The sequence below is a fragment of the Salminus brasiliensis genome, chromosome 4, assembly GCF_030463535.1.
Source record: "Salminus brasiliensis chromosome 4, fSalBra1.hap2, whole genome shotgun sequence".
In the NCBI taxonomy this organism is placed as follows: Eukaryota; Metazoa; Chordata; class Actinopteri; order Characiformes; family Bryconidae; genus Salminus; species Salminus brasiliensis.
This window is the reverse complement of record NC_132881.1, coordinates 21216779-21238767: the sequence shown is the minus strand read 5'-3', so window position 1 is coordinate 21238767 and position 21989 is coordinate 21216779. Positions and strand designations below refer to the sequence as shown.

Here is a 21989-nt window from a genome sequence, read left to right as displayed (position 1 = left end):
TCTTCAGTTATCAAGTCCTCCTGAACCTGTTAGATAATAAATACTCTGTGAAACGAGTTCAATCGTCCGTTACACCGCTTTAGCTAGCAAACATTACAATGTGACCAATGTGAACTTGACCTCCCCTATATTTTAGTTAGGAAACAGTGTTAGTGAGTAAATTATGATCTTTTAATTACACTGAACTGAGCTGGAAGTCAGTTTCAACTTTTAAAGGGACTCACGGATAAAGTGTTGATTGGCGCTTTCACTCCGGCGCTTAATTGCGCGGCGTGACCGGTGTGCGAGGGCCTTTACTACTTACTGAACACTAGAAAACAGTTAGCACTTCTGGATAATCTATTGATGAAAATTTCAGCAGACAAAAAAAAAGCATTTGGTCCGGGATATTCATGTTGCTTTAGACCAAAATCACTTCTACAGAATCCCAATCTAAAGGCAGCGTTGAAGGCAGCATCTGTTATGGTCCCTCTCTCAGACTGTAGATGGCGCAGTTTGTAGCAGATCGTTTCACCAGGGAGAAGAAGAAGAAGTTGAGCCAGAGCTTGTAGCCGCGCGAAACTTCGTACCGCGGAAACTTGTATTGTTCCGAATGTCATCGTGGTCATAAACGACTTCTGATACACATGATTGTGATGTCATAAAGTCGAAACCTATTATGTCAGGGCTTTGATATTTTCCCGCTTTTTCCTCTGTGAGGAGGTACTTAGCTAGTGCTAACTGTTAACGACATGCTAACTTGAAGCTTTAGAGCTGCTCATCAGTTAATGTATCTACACATCGGCCTTTCCAGGGCTGTCGGCTCGGTGTGATGGAGTTCGGTAAGGAGAGAGTGGTCGCCCTGGTGGATATGGACTGTTTTTACGTGCAGGTGGAGCAGCGAATAAACCCTGAGCTTAAGAATAAGCCCTGCGTTGTAGCTCAGTACAAGACCTGGAAAGGAGGCGGGTAAGGGGATGGTGCACGGTCGACTGTATTTTCTTTTTTAACTCTTGGATTTTCAGTCACCGACGTTGTCGCTGTTTTTCAGCATCATAGCAGTCAGTTATGAAGCCAGGGCCCACGGCGTCACCAGAAATATGTGGGCAGACGACGCCAAGAAACTGTGTCCAGATCTTCAGGTCGCGAGAGTGAGAGAGTCTCATGGCAAGGCTGATCTGACCCAGTAAGTTAGCTAACTTCACTTGGCTCCATGGTGCAGAGGAGGCACGACCCTCGCCCCCTGAAATCTTTATTGAGACCCTGGTGTTGATATTTCTGACACAGTTGTACAGCCATGATTCTCAGAAAGATCTAGTGTCCTAGCAGTGTTCCTCACTGTTTAGCCTCCAGCAACACACAGCCCTGAGGTCTACTTTTCTCCATCTCAATAATAACATCAGTGGTCACCATCTTCAAATGGATTCTTTCTGCAGCATGATATATGTAAACATTTGCTAGTGGGTGGATTGGCAGGCTTTAAGAGCATCAATGTGTCTACCAAGCAAAAGTAAAAATAAAAGTACTTTTTATGACAGCCCATTATTGTTATTATATTTATTATTTATTATTATTATTATTTTGCACTGGGGCTTTTTAACCACAAAGTCAAGTGGCTTAAAGTTTGTCTTTGCAATCAGTTACAGGGAAGCCAGCGTGGAGGTAATTGAGGTCATGTCCCGCTTTGCAGTCGTTGAGAGAGCCAGTATTGACGAAGCATACATGGACCTTACTGCCAGTGTACAGAAAAGACTGAAAGATCTGATGACGGAACGCATTGAACCTCACCTTCTGAAGGCCACTTATGTCCAAGGCTTTCCTCTTGGCACCGCAAAGCTCCCACAAACTGGAGATGTGCTGGGGGATAAAGGTGTGTCATCTCAAATGGAAAGGGACAGTGCACCAGTTGTGGAATGTGTTTTTTTTAAGAATCCTGAGCTTTCAGTTAGGCAAGAAGTCAGATTTACACAACCTTCTCTTCAGCCCAGTGAATGTTTTAAACCTGAAGTTAGGCTTTTTAAGTTCCATTCCTTAGGTTTTAATGTTATTCAGACAAATAGACATGGGTACAGATCAAATCCATCCCAATTTCTGTTTTTATAGATGTACAATTGCAGATAGATGTTTTTTTCCCCTTACTATAACAGTAAAAACAAGGTATTTGTCCTTGAGACACTTAAAATTAGCACCCAAAAGTAGATTTACACTATGATTACCTACTATTACTATCCAATACCTTCTCCATCACTTTAGGTACATTAGCTGTGTAGCTTCCGTACAAAGGAAAAAAACGTGGGGCGGCAAACATGTCTTGGCTGCAGGTTTAGAAGGGGGAATTGTGCAAATTAGATTTTTTTAAACTATAAACTATTTCTTTAAGTGGTGAAGATGAAGATTACACCCGTTGCTGCATCTAATTGCTGGTATTTAATTAATACTTCCGTTGTGTATAAACACAGAGGAGCATAGGTCTCTGGGTCTGCGGCATTGGCTGGATTCACTGCCCCCCAGTTCTCAGTCGGACTGTGCAGAGCTGTGTTTGGCTGTGGGGGCACTGATTGTGGAGGAAATGAGGGCCGCTGTGGAGGAACACACTGGTTTCCGCTGCTCTGCAGGCATTTCTCATAACAAGGTGATTATTCTGATTTTATATCAGACACCTTCACATTACTGCCAGGTATTGTTCACTTGTAGCCTTAAATGAATCAACTTTGCAGGTCTTAGCCAAACTTGCATGTGGCCTCAACAAGCCCAATCGCCAGACTGTCCTGCCTTTAGGATCAGTACCCGAACTCTTCAGGACTCTTCCCATCAGTAAAATGTAAGATTCCTCACAAATATAACTGAGTGGTTGTTAAGTTACAAAGTGACCGTGTATGATGAATCTTTTTGGTTGTCTTTCAGCCGCAACCTGGGGGGAAAGCTGGGGGTTTCTGTCACAGAGACATTGGGGGTGGAGAAGATGGGAGAGCTGACTCAGTTCACACGCGCCCAGCTTGAGGAGCATTTTGGAGAAAAGACGGGGTAAGAGCTAAGGATCCGCAAAGCTGCTTGTTTGATGTTAAATTAAATGGGGCTACAGCCTCGCACAGTGTAGTGATTTAGATAGAACAGTTGTCGTTAATATTTGGAAATGTCACTACCTTTACAGCACACCAGATCTGTTTATTGTGATGAAATTACAAACACCTGAGCTGTCACCAAGATCACATTTTAGTGAATTATTATACTCTAGCTTAAAAGGGGGAGTAGTTTATACAATAGAAAGCCTTAGTTTTTAGTTTCAAGTATTAGTTTCAGCACTGGTAATGGCACAGAAGCTCTTTCAGTGGCACGGTTTAACCAGTAATCAGGAATAACTAGTCTCATAATGGCCATCATTATGAAATTACAGTCATATAAGTGGTTAACATTTGTTAATGAAGCTTATTTGAGTGAGCAGGAGATGGACCTACTGATAGACAAGAGACATTTTCATTGTAGCTAACCAGATATCACTGTACTGAATAACAAGGTAACAAAAATCACCTATTGCTCAACCTAAGATATCAAGAGTATATCTAACACTTGTAAATGTCAGAGGCTGCATGGAGCATTTTGAATCGAATGCTGTATTGTGTTTTAGGCAGTGGTTGTACGACATTTGCAGAGGAATTGAGTTTGAGCCAGTGAAGCCAAGACAGCTCCCTAAATCCATCGGCTGTAGCAAGAACTTTGCAGGAAAGACAGCCCTAGCTACAAGAGGCCAGGTAAAAAAAAAAACCTAATGTACAAAGATGCTTATTCATTATTTATACAGTCTGTTTTGCATAGAGGTACTATTGATCTTTTTCATTTTCTTCCTGACAAGGTCCAGCACTGGCTGTACCAGCTTGCCCTGGAGCTAGAGGAGAGATTGAATAAGGATCGAGAAATGGTAAGAGAACCTTGTTGGCATTTAAAGCATTTTCACTGCTTTCAGTGTTTCTTACCTTTTACTATTATAAAGAATTTTTTTGTTTGTTTTTTGTTTTTTTCCCCTACCTCTGTAGAATGGTCGGGTGGCCAAGTTGCTGACTGTGGGTGTTCGTCAGGTTGGAAATAAAAAACCATGTAGTTTCTCCCGCTGCTGTGCTCTAGCACGCTATGAAGCCTCTAAAATATCTGCTGACAGCTTAGCCATCATTAAGAGCCTTAACACTGCCGGCAGCCATCAGGAGGCATGGTGAGTATTACATCTAAAAGTACAATCAACCTAAATGTGCATAACAAACGTAAATAAAAAAAAAAATGAAGGGTTGAGGCAGCATTTATAATAAACATGTTTTAGTTTTTGCATGTTGTAGAATTATTGAGGATGATCGATAATTATATTATTAGTAATAATTACCTTTTGTTGTGCTCTACTGAATATTTAACAACTGTTTTTTCCCCTTGATGAATGTGGCACACTGTTGACTGTGTAAACAGTACAAAGATAGAGGTCCATTTTGTCAGCTATCTGCTAAAATTCCAAAATTACATGATTAGGTGATGCTTAAACAACAACCAACACATTTATCACTGTTCTGTTCACTAGGGATGTAACAAACATTAAGATTGCATCGTAAATTTTATTGTATAGTTATGTTGTGAATAGCACGCTAGCTTGTTGGTACTGTGTTAGGTTACGGCTGGAGCTTTAAATGACTGATAACATCCAATCAGATTAAATTGAGTTGAAGGAGATTCCACCAATGCAGAATGCAGTTCAAACTGCTAGATAGAAAGTCCAATGAGGGACTTTCTATCTAGCAGTTTCTGCTAGACCACAATCTGTCCCAAATTTTATACATGACACTAAATATTTCAGTTATCACACAGCGATTCCAATATGTATTGCTGAGAAACATTCCAAAAACATCAGTCAACACTTATGTTCAGCTGTTCAGCAAAGTCAGACACTGATTTTACTCTACATCATTGAATAAAATGTTGCCTTTACAGAAGACTGGACCTAGTCAAGCTTAGGAGTAATTATCTGATTTGTTCTTTGTAGGAGCCCTGCCCTTACCTGTCTCCATCTGTCTGCCAGTAAGTTTAATGACACCTCATTAGGGGGAATTGTCAGTTTCCTCAGCAGTGATGTGGCACCAACACAGTCTCTTCTGGGCTCCACTCAGTCCCCCGCCGAAACAGAACCAACGACAAAGAAACCAGGGGCAATCCAGACCCTTTTCCAAAAAGCTGCCAAAAAGAAAAAGGCAGAGGAAAATCTGAAGAAAGAAGAACCTGATGACCATGCGTGGTCTTCCTGCCCTCCTCCATCAGCCATCTCTCAGAACCTCTCTAGTCCTTCTCCCCAGAAAGCAGCAGTGTCTAAAACATCAATTTCATCTTTTTTCCAAAGGAAGAGCTTGGAGAAAAACCTGCAAGTGGAGACTGGACTCCCAAGTAGCAAACAGTGTGACTGGGTGAAAGAGACCAGTGCTGACTCAGAAAAAACTCTGACTGAGAGGGTTCCTCAGGACCATTCAGGTGGGTCCTACTCTTTGTCGGTCGAAGCTGAGCAAGGCAGTGCGAGCCTGCCTGAGCACGCAGACTTTAAAGACACCAGAGAGGATTTCCACACCTGTGAACGCTGTGGACAAGAAGTGCTGGTGTGGGAAATGCCGGAACACCATGATTATCACTTTGCACTCGACCTGCAGAAGTCTTTCTCCTCTTCGTCAGCTTCGTCATCCTCTGCCTCTGCCAGTGATCTCCTCAGGGCTGGAACACCACTGTCTTCACGCGGCAAAAGCAGATCCAAAACCCAGGCTGGACCGCAGCCAAAACGAGCCAGAGCAACAGAGACTATTACTTTGGATTCTTTCTTCAAGAAGTCATAACTCCAAGATAATTATTGCCATAAGCACTTTCTTTTTTCTTTTCTTTTCTTTTTTTTTTTTTTTTTTTACAATTTTACATAGTCCCTTATAGTCACACGTTTAGAAATAATCAAATGGGCTTTTGACAGACTGCTCAGTCATGAAGGCAGTGAACATGCATATTTAAAATGTAAAAAAAAAAGGTTCCTAAATAATCATGCATTTTTGCAGTTTCACTGTTGACTATGGTAATGCAACAAAATGATTTTAACACGTTTTTTGCCTATGTAAAATGTCTCTCTCATATATTCTAACCTCATTAAACCAAATCCACTTAACTTAAAATTTTAATAAAGGGTATTTTTGAATGCATCTGATTCTTGTGTTTGTCAGGGGTGGGTTGTGATTCTTATTAACCATCACTAGGGGGCAAAGCACTTCAACTGCAACCAATGGTAGAACAAAAAATAATTGCTCAGTTGTGCAGTGGATCCAAATGTCTGAGGCCACCAGTAAAATGTTGACAACACAAACCTCAAGAAATAATTATATATTATTAATTATCTTGACTTTTTAGTAGGTGTTAACATTACATAACTGAATACTAACCTATAAATAAAACAATAGATTATTATTTCTTGGCCTTTAACATATCTTAAATTCTGAACCATTCTGTTTATTCCCAGGTTTCAATTAAAATATTCCAGATTTTTCTGCACTGATGTTGAACATCTGTTCTGGCTGTTGAAAAGGAATTGCCTCTTACTTTTTTGTGAAAACTCAGAACAGTGGAATGGGTGAAACGCATGAGCTAGAAGACCATGTTGGGTGCCACTTCTGTTAGCCGAGAACAGAAAGCTCAAGCTGCAGTGGGCACAGGCTCACCAGAACTAGACAGTTGAACACCAAAGCCTGGTATTGGTCAATCTCAATTACTGCTGAAACACACAGGTGGTAGGGACGGAATTTGTTGCCAACAGCATGGGTCATCCTTGTCCTGTGTCAACAGTCTAGGCTGGTTGAGGTGGTTTGATGGTGTGAAGAGTGTTTTTATGGCAGTCTTCAGGCTCATTCACACCAATCAATTATCAATTAAACTGAAATCGAGTTGATGGTGTCTAATTGTTACATAAATATTTGAGTAATTCTTGATTCTTAGTGTAAAGTAGTGTGAAAGAAGTGAAAATAACCTCTACAAAGTAGAGAAAGACTATTTTAGAATTTCATTGGTCTAAAAGACTTTAGCCTTAGCTTTAGAATGTGAGAAAAACAGGCCATTTCCTCTGTGGCCTACTGCTGTGAAGGTGTTAAAGCTGGTCGCTCTCGCACTGAAAGACTAATAATAAGCACTCAGCAAAACTCCATTTCCTATAGCCACTTTCTTTTTGTTCAAAACTTTTTTAAGCCTCTTCAAAGGAAACCTAACTGTTAAATACATATAACCTTCAATTTGGTCTACATGTCCAGTGCTATTAAAATGTCTAAATCCAACAAAATGCTTCTTTTATTAATAATCGCTAATTATTGGACCAATTGCTGCAACATGAAATGGTTGTTCCTCATCTCATTTAACTCAATTATAGATTTAGCCTTTCCATCTTTTGATAGAGTGTGACTTAGTATTATACTTTTAGAGCAACCATATGACAACACAGTGCAACAGTGGTGACTTATTAGCAGGATCTGTCCATTTGTCATTTTTGCCCCTAATAAAACATTTCCATTCAGTTGATACATCATATTCTCAGTGTACTCTACATTCTTTTAAGGAATAGAGGTCTTAACAGTAAGGGCGGAGGTGGGCAATATGACATTATTTAATCTCTATCGCTTTTCTGGGGATGTTTTCATGTTGTTGGAATTTAAAAGACACTGACCAACTGCTTGCTTTGTTTAAAAGCATAATAAAGTGGTTGGTGTAGTGTAGCAGGTATTAACCGCCATGCTACATAGATAAAACTACATTCATCTACCTCTACAACTCCTTAAGGACACTTCTGAAGGCAACAATTAAATGGAGCAGGTGGGGTAAATTAGGAGGCAAGGTCTGCATGAAGGTTCATCTCCAGAAGCAGGGCTGGTACCCACTGCTGTTAAACACTTTGACCTACATCAAGCTTGATGATTACCCTTAAGTGGTTAAATGTATGGATTGCTTAACTGTCTTCTGCTGTGTAGAGCAGACATGCTTAAAGTCTGTTTGTATGAATGGTGACATTTGTTTCTTCATTTGCATCAGACAGCAGTGACTGTGTATTGTCATTGTGCAACAATGAGTGGGGAACCCAGCACTTTCATGATTGTAGGGCTTTACCTCTGCTTTTGGTGTTAATGGCTGTGACTGACAGTCTGTTTCATCATTTAAACGGTCAGGCACCCACCATACAGGTCAACAACATCAACATCATCAACATCATCATCATCAACAACAACATCTCTAAGTGTTTAGATTTTCTTTTCAACAACAACTGAAGACAAACTACACTGATGGAATAAATCAAACATTTTATTTATGTACAACATAATATACAAACAGATTTGTACATAAATACTCAAAATCATTAATAAGGCTAAAATCTTAAAATATTTATTTAAAAAAACAAAACAAAAAGATCTCAAAACACAAATACCTTTTCCTGCATGTGAAGCCAGGAAAGTGACGTATATCAATATAAACGAGGCAATTCAAAAATAGGTGTCTGAATAAAACTAGAAACCACTACAAATTCGTAAAACAAAGATTGATGTCAAATCTACATTTTCCTCTTTAAATGTTTTTGGTTTAAATACATTCATATATATATTTTTTTGCTTTTTTACTCTAAAATTGCACAAGAAGCACACAGGAGATCAACAGTACGAACAGACTAACATGTGCTCTAAAGTGGTACTAAGTAAGTCAACCTAGACATGCGTGAACCGGCTTCAGCCGCAGCTCTTAAGACGGAGGTCTTGGGGTTCAGAAAGTATGTTTTCGTCTTCTTAATATCAAAAGGTGTAGCACCAAATCAGGGTCTGAAAGAGCTGTATGTAGGCTTTCATCGTACACAAGGCACTACAGCAGAGCCCCTCGGTTTAACATTGTATGATCAGTAACCTATAAAAAACAACACTACACATATCTGGACAGTGATAGAACAGCAGAAAAGGCCTCTCCATGGCCCACAAATCCTTGTTGCATAATCTGTAAAAGAGCAGTGGGGACACACTTTTGAGGAGAGTTGGAACCATTTAAAAGAGCAGAAGTCAACATCAAATTCTTCTTCTACTTGTCTTCCGTTTGAGTGAGTGGGAAGCGGAGTGAGGTTTTACGCAGATGTGGAATGCGTTCTAGGAGCGTGTGACTTTTCCTGAGCAACTAAAGCACTTGAGTGTAGACAAGAACACAACATATCAGGTGATTATTTAAAAGGTGTGACTACGGCAGGGTGAAGTTTGTAATCTTGTCCGATGAAGTGATACAGAGAGACAGGCACAGGCAACCTAACCATTTAGTTACTAGAGCCTAAAGCCAACCACCTAAAGGAATACTCCAGTGTTTGCCCATCCTGCTATATGCGTATTGCACAGTTTCCCATACTTGGTAGCCTAATACAAAAACAAACCTCCTGAAGCAAATTGCTTGTTCAATGTGTGTTACTAAATGATAAGTCAAAACTTAAACCACTCACATTTTCACTTGAGTGGTTATATAGTGGTTAACATTGATTATCTAGTAATTACAGCACATGTCAAGGTCTGGAATTTTTGTTAATAGGTAACAGAACACTTAACATGTTGGATGTTAAGAAATTGTCAGTCGTGAAGACCTGAGTAACTTTGACAAACACCAAACTGTTGGAGCCAGACTACTGGGTCAGGGCATCTCCAACACAGCAAGGCTTGTGGGATGCTCCTGGCCAACAGTGGTCCAAGTAGGGACAGTGTTTTAAGCACCAAGGGTCATCAAGACCAAGACATCAAAACAAAGGCTATCCCACTTGGGCCGAACCCACAAAAGGGTTTCTGGGGCACAAGTCACAGAAAGTTTTAACGATGGTTCTGAAAACAATGCCTGTCCAACCTTGAAAGCACCTACAATAGACACACAAGCAACTGGACTGGATCTTGGATCAATTAAAGAATGGTTAAATGAGTCCTGTTTTCTTGTGTATCCCAGTTGAGACTTGCATGAGCTCATAGGTGTACAAGATATTTTTTGTCAAGTTATCTTTCCTACTTATATGATGGATTCTGAAAGTTGATTTTATTAGAACTTAATGCTCAATGCTGTACAGCTTTCTCACTCATTTTCCTAGCATCATTTGTTAATGCATTTGCAACAAAAGTGGTTTCATATTTTGAACAGTGCTACTACTATAGCAGCTGCCAAGTGGCTTCCATTTAAAATAATTTTGAAAAACACTGGAGCATTTCTTTAAAGTTTGAGACTGCCACCGCATTAAAGTGCCTCTGTACAAAAAAAAAGCTACACATTTAACGCAGAGACAACAGTAAATGTTGTTAGGTTCAGAGTTTAGGCTAACAGTGCTTGCATTTAGCGTGACGGAGTTGGCTGATGTACAAAGGTAACTCCGTCTCCACTGTAGCTGCCATAGAAATGCTTAACACCCTACATTACATCTTGTTTTGGCCTGTAAACACATCAGTGGACTTTTGGAGGGCTGCCTTGACATGGTTTTGCTAAATGTGAGCAAATCACCCCTTCAAAATTCCCTCCCAGGAAAGTAAAGCCATCTGTTGGGTGCAAGTCCTCCATTTAACACCTTTAAACATTAAACTAACAAAGAAAAAAATCTTCACTCATACTTATTTGCTTGAGTATTTTGCATTTTCAGTGTAGCTCATCAAGAGCCATTAAAGGAGAAGTTCAACCAATTTCACTAATGCTGCCAACCACAAATAAATGTGAATAAAAGTTAGTTAGAATTAAATCTGTCAATTCTAATCACTGTTAGCCACACCTCCCACTGGACTGGACTTTGCTTTTTAAGAAACGTCAACATTAAAATGCTGATATTTAGAAGGATGCCAAAAACTGCACCTTGACATTCCACTTCAAATCTAACCTTCACATGGTGGCCAGTGTGTTCAAGCTTAAACAGGAGCTTGTCTCCTCCAAAGCCTACTGCAAGGCTACTAAAATAAAAAGCCTGTAAACCAGACTGTTGTTTTAAATAATACAGTTCTTTTTTTTTAAAAAAAGGCTTGAGGTTGGTGAAGGCTTTGGTGAAGGGGAGAGTGAACAAGAAAGAGAAGAGAGTGTTTTGAGGAAGGGAAATCGGGTTATAAGAAAGAGAGAAATCTGAGGGTGACTGAAGGTTGAATCTGTAATATGTTAGGCTCTGCCTAGGTCCTCTGAGCTGGGAAATAGAAAGAGAGGGAGAGAGAGATAGCGAGGGGGACTCTATGAGTGTTGTTGATATTGGGACAAAGGCTGCAGATTGGTGACCTGTCCGATGCCTTTGGTTACTCCGTGTCTGAAGAGCAGCTTGGCTCCCACTTTGAGGTATTCTGGGTGCTTGATGAACTTGAATCGCACCACTGCTTTCTCACCAGTGCGCAGCTCTTCCTGAGAGAGAGACAGAAAAATAAAACAGAAAGTGTCTTTTTGAATTGTGCTTCCTGAACACCTTGTTGGATCAGAACATCATGTAAGGACTGACAAAGGGGCTGCAAGTACTGAAATATGGAAGTGATAAAAACAGTTTTATTTAATACTCTATAAATGTTCAGTCATGTTCAGTTGATACAAAAGTACACTGTAGCAGATTGTATTACGCTGGGCAAGTTAAAGAGTTTACTACTATACACTATACATTAGATACTGCAACAGTATACAGTACGCTACAATACTCTGTTTAAAACACAACCATCGAATGATGGCAGCATTATGGAGGTAACTAATCAGACTTAAATGAGTAATCTGTCCATTAGTCAAACTGATTTGAGCCAACGACACAATCAAGCCCTTACCTTCCCATGCAGAGCCTCCACTGTGGCAGTCTGTCTCACGTTACCTACGTGGACAGTCACCTGGAAGCCCTTGTGGAAAGTTTTGGCATGGAAGAGCAAGATGATCTCAGCCTCAAACAGCCAGCAGATGGTGGGGTTCATTTCTGGGCTCACCATCACCATTCCCTGTAGCACAGAGCCAAAGACAAAACATCAATGAGCTCCTTAAAGTAACACATATTCATGCTTTTCAAAAGACTGCTCAGTCCACGCACACACACACACACACCTTTCGTAGTAATGAGCGGTCAAAATCACCCAGTGCCAGAGTAGCTGCCTGTCCTGCTCGGAGCACCCTGCATGCAGAACGGTTCCTCTGAATACTGCAAACGATCAGCTCCCGAAACTGGCCTTCATCCGTGGGGCCAACCACCAGCTGCTCCCCCTCCCGGCAGATGCCACTGCACACACAAAGCAAGGGAAGTTAGGACGTTTCCCTTACTAAAAAAAGGGACTTTACACACAAGTTAAATACAAACACTAGAAAAGTAACTACTGTAGTAACAAATGTGAATACCTGTAAAGAGTTCCACCAACCACTGTCCCAACATCAGGCACTGTGTAAATTTCATCAACCTATAGGACCAATCAATACAGAGTTTATTTTAGAAGGCTCTGGTGCATCGTAATAAACAAAGAATCTAGAACAATCTAGAATAAATAATTTTTGTAATGTGTGGTAGAATTTATGAAAAATAAGTGAAGCCCAATAGAGATCAGTTAACAAGTTGTATTAATTATTTTATAAAATGCTTTCTTTTGTACCCATATTTTCAAGGTATTCCCTTAATTTGCTTTTTAAGCTTTCCCTTAAGTTTTTTTTTACTAACCTGGAACTCAGTGAGCTGCTGCATGAGCTCCTCTTGCTCTTTGCTATTGCTTAAGGGAGGCAGGATGTTAAAAAAAACCTTCAGCACGTCCAGGTTCTCCCCTGACACACTGGATAACGTGAAGATCGGTGTGATGCTAAAAAAGAAAAAGATAAAAAAAGATCAGACACAGGACACTAACTGTACTTAGATCTGTGTGAGAATGCTTTATATTATTATGAATGTTGCAAAGCTAAACATGGATTTAGTTTCCTATTAGATGAAAGTCAAGGAGTGCACTGGTTAAATCATTCCAGCAAGACCCGAGCACAGAACGTCTCTGTCGATTGCATGGCTAACCTGGGTTTATTGTTGTTGACAGGATGGTTTGAGGTAGTGTTAAGAGCTGTGAGGTACCTTGGAGACTGGGCAAACTGCTGGGCAGCAGTGACGGCATCATCTGTGCTCGACACTACTAGGGGAACCTTGTTGCAGCCGGGCTGCTTGAGGATGCGCTCCAGCTGCCGGACAGTGCGCTCCACTGTGGCTTTGGTGCATAGGTCCACCTTGCTGACCACAATGAAGATAGGAACCTTCAGAGCCATGGCAAGACCCAGATGCTCCCGTGTGGTGCCCACTGACAAGCAGAGGAGAACCAGGCATCAGGTAATATACTCAGAGACTGAATTGTGAGAATTATAGATCATTTGTTCTCATTTTGAGGGACCATCATGCATCATAAGAAACATATTCTAGACATTGTCTTATGTAAAAGATTCGTCAACATACATGCTATAAGTCCAAAAGTATACCGACAAACCTTCTCATTTGTGAATTTGGCTACTTTTGAAGATGCACACACAGCTAGTACAATTTTCATAGAAAAGCACTGCCATTAGAATAAACCAGTAATAGAGCACTGTCCAATATCCACCATCCCTTTCTCTCTAGAAAGCAAATCTAAAACCTGTGCTCAGGGTATATGTCAGTGACAAGAATCAATCAAATCCAGTCACTGATTTAGCTTCTTTCAGAGATAATTAACTCCACAAAACAGCAAACAGTGCAAACCACATTCAGCTCACCCTGACCAAAAGTCGGAAAGTAAATCTTCTTCACTTTGGAAGCAGTTCCTTTAGCAGTTAGTGTTGCATAAGCAGCCCTTTTCAGTTGGGTTAAATAAAGTTAAATAGGGTTTTTAAATATGTCTGATTCCAAAAAGTAAAGTACATTTAATCTCCAAAGACAGTGCAGGAACATTTCAAAAGACCTGAACAATGAGGCATTGAAAGGTTAATGTAGCCACTGCCCTTGACTGGTATCAGCAATCGGCTGATACCGAGCTGAAAGATGGTCTGCGATAGGTATTGGCCCTAAAATTACGGTCAATCTTTATATTCCCTTTACCTTATATTTAAATGTATTGCCATTTATCTAAAATAATTTTTATATACACTTGTCTTTTGCTCTTGTAATTTAATTTGCTATGCCTAGCTCTTACGTCTTTGGTTTGCAAGTGGTCAATTTTACAACTATCTTTAGTGAAAAGGTGTTTGCATTACACTCTGGCATATTTGTTAGAGCCCCAAGGGTTTATGCATTATTAGGCTTTGAAATGTAACCTCATTCAATGTTTGAAATCCACATAATTTTGGAATGTCAACCCACAGAAACAATTAATAAGATTATAACAGGCCATACGGCAAAAACTATGAATCACATGCGCAGTGAAGAAACTAACCTAATGCAGTACATGCTTTAAACAAAGATCTTACTGTGTTGAATTTGAATAGATTCTGTGGGTTAGGAGGAAGCATGTAGAACACCTCAACTTCAGGTTTGAGTGATGTATTTTTAGCTTTGACTTTTAAACCACGCAGGCTCTAAGGATACTGGATCTTTTGATCTTTACATAGCTACCAACACGTAAGCTTAACAAGGATCACGTTTCAAAACATTTACCTCTGTTACCTTGCAAAGCAAATTACCTTGCAGCAAGTCTGCTACATAATCCATTACAAAGCATGACACTAAACTGATGTAATTAACTAAAGCACTGGCATGTCTGTAAGGTGAGTTAATATGATGGGTCTGAGGTTAGTTGTTGACATAGAGGTGTGTAGGCAATGGCTGTGAGAGCAGACAGATTCAAGAGAGGTTTTGTGGGGGTGGACAAACATAACATCATTATAAGGGCATGTGGCTTGCAGAGGCAGTGCAAGTTACAAATATGTGCCTACATGCAATGCACCTATTCACTAACAGGAACAACCTGGAAACTATCTAAAGGAACAAATGTTGAGGAAACTAGATATTGGTAACAGCAAAAAGTTAAAGTTGTGTCAAATTCCTATCATGTGGTCTCAGAAATGATGTGATGTAAACACTGTCTGCTACTCAGTTTGCTTCTCCTGGGAAAATTCTTGTTATTTTCTTTCCGTCAACTCATGCAAAAGGCTTTGGGCAGTTTGTTAGGCTAAACATGCAAAGGTGTGGTACACAATCTAGGACTTTCGTTTACTAGAACCATTGAATTAAACAATTTGATGATGTGCCCAAACTAAAAAAATACAAATTTTGAAGAAAAAAAAACTTGCACAGCAATGTAAAATTTAGACATTTTTTCTTCAAAATTTTTGTGATGAATGGATACAAAAAGATGTCAAACATTTGTGTTGCATGATCCTTGTAAGCCTTTTCATTGTTGTGTTATATCTGTTTGCTTTTAAAAAACTTCCAATTGGTTCCATCCAGTTGAGAGCCCTCAAGACATACTGCAATAGCAATAGGGAGCAATGTCATCGACATGTGATATTTTGTACATACTGTGAAAGTCTACACTTCTGCAGGAATGAGACAACCTGCCCCTTCAACAGCTTTAACAGGCCAGGACATGGAGCCCCCTCTTATGACTTGCTTTCTTTAGGTTTACCCCCTCCCCCACCCAACTCAGCTGATTTCCTCCCTGACAGCTTGAAAACAAACACAGAGGGTCATGCCTGTGTGCTAGTGAGCTAGCATCTGCCCTAATAGGTTAATGATTGACAAACGGCCAAAAGCTTTCATTCTTTTTAAGGATTGGGTATGAATGAGAAGGCGAAGTGATTCCTTCCTCTTCACATGAGCAAAGCAGAGTCTCAGACTCTACATAGCAACAGATCTTTTTTCCATTGCATAATGTATAACGTGACATTCCAGTGTCGGGTTTCTAGTGCTATGCCAGTTCTCGTCTTTAAGACTTCTGGTTGTGCAACTTGTGCCTGACCCACTTGCCCAAATACCCTTTCCTCTAAAATGACCGCCTGTAAATACACAGATTTAAACATGAGTGTATGTTTTTTGGATGAGTGAGCAGGACCAGGAATTAGTAAAATAACAGAAATGGCCTAGACATTAGATAAGCAGTACTATTTTTAAGTCTTCAGTTTTAAAGTTGCAGATGTTAACTTAAATTTGGTCATAACCTCAAATGACTAACAAACTTGACTGAATATGGAATTTCAGCCAGACAAATTTCTGTATTCAATTAATGCATTTTAAAAATTCCATTTGCTATGTTGACATTTAAAACTATGGTTTAGCAAAGCAGCTAATTCTAATGTATTTTTGTGTCTACATTTAAACTATATTAAAAAAACAACAACAAATAAACATGCATTTGAAGAATCATGTTAAGAGGTCATGCTGAGGTTTGGTTTATATCATTGTGATACCCAGAAGTCTCTGTTCATTATGCTCCTATACTCTAGGTTTGTCTTATCTTAGGGTGTGTAGAGTCAGCACTGGCCTGGCAGGGTTCAGATTACTGAGCACTAACAGTCCCCCCCCCTCATCTCAGACTGCATGGGCCCCATCCTCTGACACTCACCAGTGCCAGATAAAGTATTTTGGGTGAGTGGGAGACATGCCCAAATATACATACACAGAATGGGGTCAAGAGTAAAATGTGATATTTCTTATTACATAAGCTATACAAGATGTTAAATATTATAAGGTCACTCTGTCACTTTGCCCTGCAGTAGTCTAGATTAATCTTAAAATTACCTATGCCAGTGTTTGCGCTGACCACTAGCATGGCAAAGTCAGGGCAGTAGCTGGTAAGGCCAAAGATGGTAGTCTTCAGGTATTTATGATGACCTGCCAGGTCAATAAAGGTGATCATTTTAGAGGCACTCTCGCAGATTTCTTCTGCTGTCCGGGACTCGCTGTAATTCACCACCTGTAGGCAGACAAGATAGGCTGTCAAATCCAAAAAGGTCACAGATAGCAAGAAACATAATTTAAATAACTATCACTTAAGTATTAACAACAAGCAGTGCTTTACTCCACCCAAAACAAACATCTTCCTGGTTGGGAAATGAAAGCAAGAACTGTCTTCAGGAAAATTCATTAAACACAACGAACTGTGCAAAAGTCAGAGATCCCCCTTTATTTATTTAAACAACACAGATGCCTAATCAGGCTTTTAGTATTTAGTGAATCCACACCTCCAAAGTTCATTATTAGACAATGGAGAATTTTCAGATTTTTGCCATCCAAGTAACCTTAGGCACCTTTCAAGAATGTTGAGGTCTGTACTCTGAACCTGATCCGCTACATGTCTTTTCAAACCCACAGCGTTGAGTTGTCTTCTTACAGCGGTAAGACGGACAGACCTTTGAATGTTTTCACTGAAGCGAGAGAGCTTAGTCTCCTCTTTCTTTTAAAGATAAAGGCTTTACATGCCATTTATCTGTTGGGAAGTTTTGGTGGTCTGCCAGGCATTTTCTTTACATCTTCTCAAAAACATAAAACACAACTGAATGAAAGTTTATTTAACAGCTGAGTGGATGTTAAACAAATGACTGACCTGAAAAACCTGACTTTTGCACAGAACTGCAAGAACAATCTAAACAGATTATGGTTAATAGATCAATTAATGATTGCCCACCTCTCCTTTGCTATCAAAGCCCAGAATTTCAAAGCTGATACTGGAAGTCCTTCCGGTCTGGATCTCATGGAGGTGTCGGAAAAGGTTGAGCCGTGCTCTGCCCCTGCCATTGTCTAATTCCCCTTGCGTAAGCACACCTAGCAGAGTGGATTTCCCAGAGTCCACGTTACCTAGCACAGCAACCCGCAGGTCTAGAAACTGTGAATGCGGTTAATAATAATAAATAAAAAAACATTAGTGTGATCAGTTCTATGCAAATCAGCTATTCACTGGCGTAGACACAGTCATAAACCAGCACATACAGATTCTATTACGACTGGATTTAATCTTCAACAGGCACACTCACCTGCTGGTCATCTGGCACTTTCCTGACAAGGACCTCTGCAATTTTCCGAGGCTCCTCAGACTCATAATCCACCTCCCGTTCTCTGAGAACTGTAATGTCGGCACCCACCCTAAGACACAAACAGAAACAAATGATGCCTCTTTGTTTTCCAAGTTAATGTAGCCCCTCTAATTACACAGACATCATTTATAATTGTAATTACACATCATTATCAAACCTGCATATAATTTCCACTATAAATTAGGGTTGGACTGATCTAAAAATGTTGTTGCTGATAAATGATATCACTGACCAATAACAGGGTCAAAAACTGATTTGTCTTTGCATTTATCAATTCTATCCATAATACAGTTGATGACTATAAACTTACAAGTCTTTGAACAGTAGAACATGAACATAAGACATCTTCACATTAGAGGTATGTGTACATTGTATTACAAAACTAATTTTAAAGCAGCATTGGTCAGGTATTTTTGTCAAAACCAATAAACCTGCTAATTCTGTTTATCAGTCAATCGACATCCCAACTCTAAATCTATAATATCACGTGCATATAGTCATTAGCACATGTTAAAGTCAATACACAAACAAAGCCATACTTCTCAGCCATTCGTCGAAGGGTCCTGAGCGAAGCTCTCATATCGGCCTCAGACAAGCCGACCAGCAGCCCATTGTCTTCCACCCCGATCTGGTACACGGCCTCTCCCCTGCCCTCCTGGAGCCTCCATTTCATTTGCGTGGCTAGGTGCTCAAAGCGATACTGTGTGGGGTTCACCAGCTTCAGCTGCAAGAAAGCAGACAAGAAACACGTGTACTGATGAAATTCATGTTTTTCATCAACCAAAATACACATTTAAATAGAGTGGCAAGTATCAGACAGGTATAATAAAAAGTACAGTTACAGGCTGTGTTTTGTTTACATGTGAAGGCAGAGCAGCTGTGGGCTAAATACAGCACTGATCATACAACATGGCATCAGGTTACGAATATTTATGGAAATGCCATGTTTTACACCTAGCTACTGTGCAAGAGATTCAAGTGTTTAGGGCAACCAAACTGAAATGTACTAATGACAAATCCATATCACAAAATAAGATACATTAAAAAAAGCAACACTGGTGAAAAAAATTAAACGTCTTACAACTGATCTGCATAATTTCATGCATAATTAAATATTCAACAGGTCCTCATTATCAACCAACTACAAAGAAACTATGTGCTTCCACACTGGCTAACACACAAGTTCAGCAGATGTCCTTTTAGGCAATCCAACAGTTCCTATAAAATAAAATTAATTTAATTTAATTAAATTAAAATTTCTTTGTAAGACTAGGCTGCTTCCAACAAAACAAGTCTGCAGGGATGCACAGATATGGGAATTGTGGGCTAAGCAGAAACCCACATTGATGCAATACATATATGCTCATCAAGTCTAAATTAGGAAAGTTAATTAACATTACAGAGAAATCAACATCAGTATAAGCACTGCCCAGCATCACTCACCAATTATTTGCTCTTCTGGGGTGCAATCAGTACATTAATAAATGATGCCTCTAATTTTGTAAAGCAAAAGTACGGCATTACCAATGTGTTATTATTGTGCATTTCTACAAGTTTGTGTGAACCAACAAACTTTAAAATGAGCACAATATTGTTGATTTTCTACTTTATGAAAACTGCTCGCTTAGCACAAGACAGCTTTGAAGCTTTCAGTAAGACAGCTGATGGACACCCATTAAGAGAGATGTTAAGTGCTGAAAGCTTACCTTGTACTCTATGTTCCCCTCTTCAACCTGAAACAAAAGGAAAGTACAGAGTCCTTACTGAATAGCACTGAGACAATGGTCACCGTGGCTCAGTTTTCAATGGCACAAAGCATGAAACTGCCTATAACTAACACTCTGAACAGACATAGCCATGCAGTGTAACAAAGACCTTAACATCTGAAGAGAAACAACAGAATAGACATGACCTGCACACTCACTGGACATGGAGACTTTAGACCATGTTAGATTTGACTGAAAATGTATTACAATGTAGTTTGTAATAGTGTTATATAGTGTAAAAGTGTTATACACGCAACCTGAAAACCCACCTCCATTTATTACGTATGACATCACTGGCAATTACAGCCACCAGTCTCCTTACCTTCAGTGTTACCTGAATAAATATACCACTGACATCACTAAATAGTTCCCTATATTTAGAAGCTGTTTATTGGCTGGTGTAGGGAACAAATACATTGAATCAAACTCTGAAACCACTTTTGTGGTGACATTTATATGAAAAGTCACTGCCTGATTTTTGGTCACGTACCAGAGGGCAGGGAAAATGTACAACTACAGGTACATTTACAGGTAGAAATACAATCTTTTCAAATATACAAATACAGCATAAGAGCATATATCTCTCACACAAATATTTGTAATGTTATTTTGAATTATTTTTGGAAAATACCATTTACACCAATAAACTGATAAAAAAAATTTCTTTTACTTGCTCCAGCTAGCATTGCTTTGTCTACAGTTTCTTCAATACAGACTACCTTGATTTTATTTTACATAATTAGTGTAAACAGCTCGGAGACTCTGTAAAATTAGCCGTTTAAACTGTTTTCTTGTTCAGTTCATTTTGGCGGAAGGTGAGGAAATCCCGCCCTCAGTCTGAGTCAACTACAATTACAGCTGTTACTCTGGCATTACATCAGTCCAGTTTTGACAGTGAGGTATCTGGCTAGATAAACAATCGGCCTACAGACTGCAACCAGCCAGCATATTAAGCTTTCTACCTTTTCCTTTGTAAACCTGTCAGCGGATTGAGAGGTAATGTTCTCGCCAGTCTAACCTGACGTCCTGGCAGCAGTTTTCAGTCAGTAACGTTTGAGAGTGAAATCTGAGTGCTGAGGAAGACTGTCTACGTGTCCCGCGATAATAACCCAGCCTGAAAGGTTACATACCCAACTCCGAAAACTTTAAGGTTACAAGCGAAACTACCGTTTAGCTAGCTTCAGCCACACGTTTAACTTAAAGCTCAGTCACAGCAGCTGAACCCCTTCTCTCTTTTAAACTAACAACATTTACCTAGAGTACACCAAAGTTAACGTTAGTCAGCACTATCAAATACATTCATTTAGCTGAACGCATAAACTGACGTGAGCTTACAAGCTGTAGTGCTGCTAAATGTAGCCAGCTAGCTAGCTACATAAACCTAGAAGGCTGCCGTAGGTCAACGTTAGCTGAAATGGTTCTGTATCTAATCTACAGTCGGTAATGTGAGCTAACACTGGCTAAGGTTAGTGTGAAGAAGAAGAAGGAGCAAGGGAAGATGTTCGGCTCACCTCCGGAGGTAGATAAGGTGGATTATTGCTTAGTTTGGGGTGTCGAGCTGATCTATTCTTTGCCTTTTTGCCATTCTTTGAGATGGCTTTTTTCGTAGACGCTCCAGCACCATTATTTACACCCGACCCCCCTCCTTGAGAGCTTGTTTTAAAAGCGGAACCTGCACCAAAAAGCTCCGATACCCGCGTATCCATTACCGATCAGCACCCTGAAACAGCAGCCGGCTTAGGAATAACTAGCCTTACTAAAAAAACTATTTACTACTTTTAACGGAATCATTCGCACTCAGTTAAACTTTAGCTAGCTACGTGCCTATGGTAGAAATAAATGACAAAAAGAAGGGAGAGCAGGCATAATAAAGAGCGGCGGATCGGGGCCACATCCCCCCGCGGACAAAAAAACAAAACAACTCAGATGGGTTTTCAAGTTTGCGGAAGCAGCTACGTCACACAAACGTAATATTCATGAGGCGGCGCGACTCATTGGCCGGAAGATACATTTGAATATTCATTAGTTTCATCATGCTGCAACTGCTGCTGAAAAGTCCGTGTCGTTTGTGATGCAAAACCTTGTAAACTCGTCTTTATACATACTTAATGTTTTATTTAAATATTTATTGTTCTTACATTAATTCACTGAACACGACTGTCTTTTTCTTTAACGCTACACCTCAAAGAATGCATCCAGACTCCATTTCCCCTATTTTTAGTTTTTTACGTTTGTTAGATGCAATTGCTCTCTACA

General features: G+C 39.8%; 2 protein-coding genes across 4 annotated transcripts; one reads left to right on the top strand and one right to left on the bottom strand.

Annotated features, from left to right (window-relative positions):
• Nucleotides 1-532: 532 nt before the first annotated feature.
• On the top strand, nucleotides 533-6158 carry polh (polymerase (DNA directed), eta). Of its 2 annotated transcripts, XM_072676837.1 has the most exons (11): nucleotides 533-702; nucleotides 794-948; nucleotides 1031-1165; nucleotides 1620-1849; nucleotides 2439-2611; nucleotides 2697-2800; nucleotides 2884-3003; nucleotides 3605-3728; nucleotides 3830-3895; nucleotides 4011-4183; nucleotides 4997-6158. In XM_072676837.1, the coding sequence occupies exons 2-11, from the start codon at nucleotides 812-814 to the stop codon at nucleotides 5826-5828; spliced, it is 2094 nt and encodes a 697-aa protein (XP_072532938.1). In that variant the 5' UTR covers nucleotides 533-702; nucleotides 794-811; the 3' UTR covers nucleotides 5829-6158. The 2 variants fall into 2 exon arrangements, with proteins under 2 accessions (XP_072532938.1, XP_072532937.1); XM_072676836.1 differs by having other exon boundaries at nucleotides 533-948.
• A 2137-nt stretch (nucleotides 6159-8295) lies between these two features.
• gtpbp2a (GTP binding protein 2a) lies at nucleotides 8296-21626 on the bottom strand. Of its 2 annotated transcripts, none has more exons than XM_072677601.1 (12): nucleotides 21245-21626; nucleotides 19674-19700; nucleotides 18507-18691; nucleotides 17908-18016; nucleotides 17562-17759; nucleotides 16676-16850; nucleotides 12992-13268; nucleotides 12653-12788; nucleotides 12340-12398; nucleotides 12052-12223; nucleotides 11784-11948; nucleotides 8296-11379 (listed from the first exon to the last, which is right to left on the bottom strand). In XM_072677601.1, the coding sequence occupies exons 1-12, from the start codon at nucleotides 21437-21439 to the stop codon at nucleotides 11215-11217; spliced, it is 1863 nt and encodes a 620-aa protein (XP_072533702.1). In that variant the 5' UTR covers nucleotides 21440-21626; the 3' UTR covers nucleotides 8296-11214. The 2 variants fall into 2 exon arrangements, with proteins under 2 accessions (XP_072533702.1, XP_072533703.1); XM_072677602.1 differs by having other exon boundaries at nucleotides 13049-13268.
• Between the last annotated feature and the right edge of the window lie 363 nt (nucleotides 21627-21989).